The sequence below is a fragment of the Rana temporaria genome, chromosome 2, assembly GCF_905171775.1.
Source record: "Rana temporaria chromosome 2, aRanTem1.1, whole genome shotgun sequence".
Taxonomy (NCBI): domain Eukaryota; kingdom Metazoa; phylum Chordata; class Amphibia; order Anura; family Ranidae; genus Rana; species Rana temporaria.
This window is the reverse complement of record NC_053490.1, coordinates 13,510,744-13,516,479: the sequence shown is the minus strand read 5'-3', so window position 1 is coordinate 13,516,479 and position 5,736 is coordinate 13,510,744. Positions and strand designations below refer to the sequence as shown.

Sequence of the window (5,736 nt, the reverse complement as noted above, 5' to 3'; positions counted from 1 at the left end):
AGGTACGGAGAGCGGGCGGCCTACGAAGAAGCCCCAGGAAGCTTTGCGCCTTGTCCAGTGCACGGAGATATGCCCACACGACGTCACGTCGCATTTCTCCGTGCACTGACGCTCTCCTCAGTCAGCTGACTAATATAGAGTCACCTCATTTGTCGCTCCCTCACAGCATTTGTAAACAGCATCTGTACAGAATACGGTACACGCCAGTGTCATAAATTTACAGAATACAGAAAGTTAACTGATTTCTATTAATATTCTTAAATATTTCAGTACATATTTGGGTCAGAATCTTTTTTTTTCTAATTTTTCTCCTCTAAAACCTAGGTGCGGGAAAAGATGTGACATCAATGTTGTGACCAGTTTTTATTAAAAGGAACAAATTTTTATTTTTGTAGTGCGGCCGTCCCGGCTCTTTATTATACATTTTTTAAAACCTAGGTGCGTCTTATGGTCAGGTGCGTCTTATGGTCCGAAAAATACGGTAAATACTGTTAAAACTTATACGTGAATCAATAAGGTAACAAATCATTTTGTTTTGATTAGGATTTGGAAAGGTGGATTTTTTTTATTGTGTTTATCATTTTTATTCTCAGTGCTTCAGTCCTTATTCCATAGATAACAGGATTGAGTGTGACAGAAATGGTCAGACCAGTCATCGAGATGACAGTATGAGCAATGGTTGAGACAGAACCAATGTTTATCCTGTACCTGAAGGCAACAAACAGCGTGGCAGCCATATAAGTTGAAAAGGCCAATATATGGGTCACCAAGGTCTGAATAGCTTTCTGATAGGCTTCAGTGGAGATCTTCAGGCAAATGAGGAAAGTTCTAATGTAGCAGTAAACTACGACAAGTATTGAAAGTGTTACAATAAGCAGCGTGCCAGTGGTACCGTAGACATTGTTGATGGTGGTGTCTCCACAGGCCAGACGAGTGAGGGACATAGTCTCACAATACACACTGTTGATGTTCATCCCACACAATGGAAGCCTGGCCGTCAATGCTACACCTATGATTCGGATCATGACAATGATGATCCAGATGCTGGCTAGGCTTTTTACAGCTTTCTCATTGCTCATCAGAACAGGGTACCGCAATGGGTGACCTACAGCCAAGTATCGGTCAAAAGCCATGATGGTGAAAATCAAAATCTCAACGTAGGCAAAAGACTCAATAAAGAATGCCTGGAAGAGGCAGCCAGAAATTTGGATGTTGGTAAACCCAAGGAGCAGGTCAAACACTAGCTTGGGAAAACCGGCTGAGCCTCCAACCATGGCGTTGAGCACTAAATTGGCTATAAAAATGTACATGGGTTCATGAAGGCTTTCTTCTAACCAGACCAAAGTGATAATAGCAGAGCACAACATCAGCATCATTACATAAATGATGAGATATATAAGAGAATAAAGATATCTGAGGTTTTCCATCTCCACAAGTCCAGTGAGGATGAAGTTTGTATTGATCCTGGACACATTCTCCATCTCAAAAGAAAATGCTCTTCTTATTTTTTAGAGCATCATTTTGAAACTTTGCTTTTTCGTTTTTTCTTTCACACCAATTTTTAAAGTCTCCGCTGTGAGACTCACATCTCCTTTTATAGCCATGGTTGGTTGCGTACTCCGTGCCAAGGGATGAAATTACGGTAGTTCATTAGTTGCAGGAATATTTTACCCAGTGGGACCATCAGGTTGTTATTGTTGGCATTATCTCAACAAAGTAATACACATGCATGTGCAAAGGATATATAGATTTATATATATTTTTTATTAGCACAATGTATGATTTTTTATAAAATAAAGAAACTAGCCATTTTTTATTTAAAGGAACCTTATTAAAAAAATAAATAAAAAGGCTCCGATTCAGCCTTCCCTAGTCTTAGGCCGCGTACACACGGTCGGACAAAACCGATGAGAATGGACCGAGGTTCAGTTTCATCGGTCCAAACCGACTGTGTGTATAGCCCATCGGTCTGTTTTCCTTCGGTCCAAAATTTTAATTCAATCTTATTTTATTCATAAGAAGAAAAGGAAGAAACACATAGACAGATAGCGTCTCAAACATTACATACTGTACAGTGAAAACACTTACATCAGCAGTAAGCAACGTGTTTGACATAACAAACTCATGTCTAAGATACTTGAGAAATGGGAACGAGAGCATGTGTACGCGGACCACTACAAGGCCGTTCAATTAAACAATCCCCAGATATATAATATGAATATTAATTGCATCCACCAACCTCGCATCTGAGAGGGGGTCAGTGTTGCGCCGTATATGGCATATTAGGGGAGATAATGCATGAGTCTGCAGGCAAAATAAGACATGGGGTCACATAACGAATCAGGAATACTAAGCGGGTCGGGGCCATGATACGTTTAGCTCTATAGATTCCTAAGGAAGTATTTAGAGATCAAGAGAAGAAGAAGAAGCATGGGCAGACAAAGAGGGGGGCAGAGAGACAGGGGAAAAGGGTCAAAGGACAAGAATCACTCCATCATGGCGTCAGGGTCACATCATCCAGGCCACCCTCAGCCCAAGAGATAAACTCAGAAGAGTATCGGAACATGGACCATGAAGTCCAGGTGAGAGAAAACTGCTCGCTTTTACCACCCTCTTCCGCTAACAGACGCTCAAGGTCCCTTATGCGGTCCACTTCAACAGCCCAATCCCCCAGGGAAGGCATGGTTGCCGATCTCCAATGACAGGGGATCACCACTCTGGCCACCGCCAGGAAGTGTCGTAGTACATCGTTTTTGATGGATTTGAACGTGCCAGGGAGTATAGATAGGAGAGCCATCTCAGGGGAAGGGTGAATAGAGGTCGCCATCAGTTTGCAGTACAATTTGAAAATCCGCCGCCAGAATCCCTGTACAGGAGGGCATTCCCACCAGATGTGGAGCATGGTTCCCCGAGATCCAAGACACCGCCAGCAGGTGTCCGGCACTGCCGAATTGAAATGGTGGATAGTTGTTGGGCATCTGTACCATCTCGTTAGCAACTTGAACCCCTTCTCTTGGGTCTTAGTGGCCAAGGATAGCTTGTGCGTCAGGATAAAACACTTCTTCCAGTCTATAAGGGAAATAGAGTGACGAAGGTCCGTCTCCCAGGCCACTGTAAATGGCGGGGGGTCAGGGGAGAAGATACTGAGCAACATGGAGTAGAGTTGAGATACCACATGTGTTGGAGGTTCCGCCCGGTCCAAAATTTTAAAACATGCTTCAAAACCGAACCGATGGACCGCTGCCCCATCGGACAAAACCGATGGTTAGTACCCAAAAGCATCGGTTCAAAACCCGAGCATGCTCAGAATCAAGTCGACGCATGCTTGGAAGCATTGAACTTCGTTTTATTCAGCACGTCGTGTGTTTTACGTCACCGCGTTCTGACCCGATCAGTTTTTGGAATGATGGTGTGTACGCACATCAGACCATCAGGCCACTTCAGCGGTGAACCGATGGAAACGGCCCGTCGGACCATTCTCATCGGTTTGGAACGACCGTGAAGGTCGTTCCAAACTGAAGGTCAGTTTTCATCGGTCCAAACCGATCGTGTGTGGGCCCCATCAGTCAGTTAACCTTCGGTCAAAAAAATAGGAACTTGCTTTAAAATTGAACCGATGGATGCCTAACCGATAGGTCAAAACCGATCGTTAGTATGCAAAAGCATCGGTTAAAAACCCGCACATGCTCAGAATCAAGTCGACGCATGTTGGAAGCATTGAACTTCGTTTTTTTCAGCACGTCGTTGTGTTTTACGTCACCACGTTCTGACACGATCGGTTATTTAACTGATGGTGTGTAGGCACATCAGACCATCAGTCAGCTTAATCGGTTAACCGATGACAACGGTCCTTCTGACCGTTGTCATCGGATGGACTGATCGTGTGTACGTGGCCTTACACAGTGGTAAAGGACAGGCTTCTCATCTGTACTGAAATAGCTTACACTGTTTTTACTGCATGCTGTGAGCGTCTGATAGTGTTCATTTGAAGCTGTGGTAAGCAAAGTTACCCTTTGACAATCTTTTTGACTACATTGCTTGTCAATAGCCTTCCCAGGCACACGGTTTCGTCTTTTTTGTAAAGTCAAAATTCTTAAAGTGGTTGTAAACCCATTCATGAATTTGACCTGGGCACATATATCCGAGTGTTTATATTAGGGAAATAGGCGCATCCCCAGGTGCAATAGTGCAAGGATCGTGAACTGGCAAAGGCATGCTGGCGAAAAAGGCATGCTGGCGCGCATCAACGCACAAAAATACGCAGCGCCACAAACAGATGAACGCGCATGTGCAGCGGCACACGCACAGCATCATAGTGGCGCCACTGCTTATTTAACCACTTCCCAACGGCCGTAAGACTATTGACGGCCGCGGGGTGGTTCTACATCTCTGAGGTGCCGTCAATTGACGTACGCCCCCTTCCGCGTTCCCCGCGCGCGCTCCCGAGCGCGCAGCGGGGAACTTCTGTTCTGGCCGTGTCCCTTGGACACAGCCAATAACAGATCGCGGTAAATAGCCAATCACAGCGGCTATTTACAGCGCGATCTGTGCGGCCAATGAGAGATGATCTCAAATGTAAACATATGAGATCATCTCTCATTGCCGACTCTCCCTCCTCACACAGACAGCGCGTGTGAGGAGAGAGAGAATCTGTGAGTGATACAAAAACCGTTACAAAGTTACAGTTACAAATCGGTCCCCAAATCAGTGCCCAATCAGTCCACAATCAGTGCCACCAGTGCTACCAGTGCCACCAGTGCTACCAGTGCCACCAGTGCTACCTGTGCCACCAGTGCCCACCTGTGCCCATCTGTGCCACCTGTGCCCACCTGTGCCACCAGTGCCACCAGTGCCCACCTGTGATCAGTGCACATCAGTGCGTATCAGTGCCCACCTGTACCACCAGTGCCACCTGTACCACCTGTGCCCACCTATGATCATTGGCCACCTGCGATCAGTGCCGCCTCAGTGCACATCAGTGCGTATCAGTGCCCACCTGTGCCACCAGTGCCACCAGTACCACCTGTACCCACCTGTGATCAGTGCCCACCTGTGATCAGTGCCCACCTGCTGCCTCAGTGCACATCAGTGCGTATCAGTGCACATCAGTGCGTATCAGTGCCCACCTGTGCCTCCAGTGCCACCAGTACCACCTGTACCACCTGTGTCACCAGTGCCCACCTGTGATCAGTGCCCACCTGCCGCCTCAGTGCACATCAGTGCGTATCAGTGCACATCAGTGCGTATCAGTGCCCACCTGTGCCTCCAGTGCCACCAGTACCACCTGTACCACCTGTGTCACCAGTGCCCACCTGTGATCAGTGCCCACCTGCCGCCTCAGTGCACATCAGTGCGTATCAGTGCACATCAGTGCGTATCAGTGCCCATCAGTGCCACCAGTACCACCTGTACCACCAGTGCCCACCTGTGCCCACCTGTGATCAGTGCCCACCTGCCGCCTCAGTGCACATCTGTGCCACACACCTGTGAAGTCGCCAGCAACAATGTCAAAACGCCTCTTCTCCGCCGAGCAGGCATATGCAATTATTTCCGCGGCTGACGAGAGCAACGGGGAGCTCTCGTCTTCCGATTCCCAGCTGGATTCCGATTCGGACGTAGACTATGAACCAGTCTACAGTAGTGGAACAGCGACAGGCTCAGAGGGGGAAGATGGTCAGCCCGCCAAAAGAAGGCGCTCTGGTGAGGAGGCAGTGGCATCCACCAGCACTGTCATGC

The 5,736-nt window shown here is 47.4% G+C and overlaps 1 protein-coding gene across 1 annotated transcript; it reads right to left on the bottom strand.

Moving 5' to 3' along the window:
* Positions 1–539: 539 nt before the first annotated feature.
* Positions 540–1,481, bottom strand: LOC120928165 (olfactory receptor 10A3-like). The gene has a single exon (XM_040339276.1). It carries the CDS (start codon positions 1,479–1,481, stop codon positions 540–542), a length of 942 nt encoding a protein of 313 aa, XP_040195210.1.
* Positions 1,482–5,736: the final 4,255 nt, after the last annotated feature.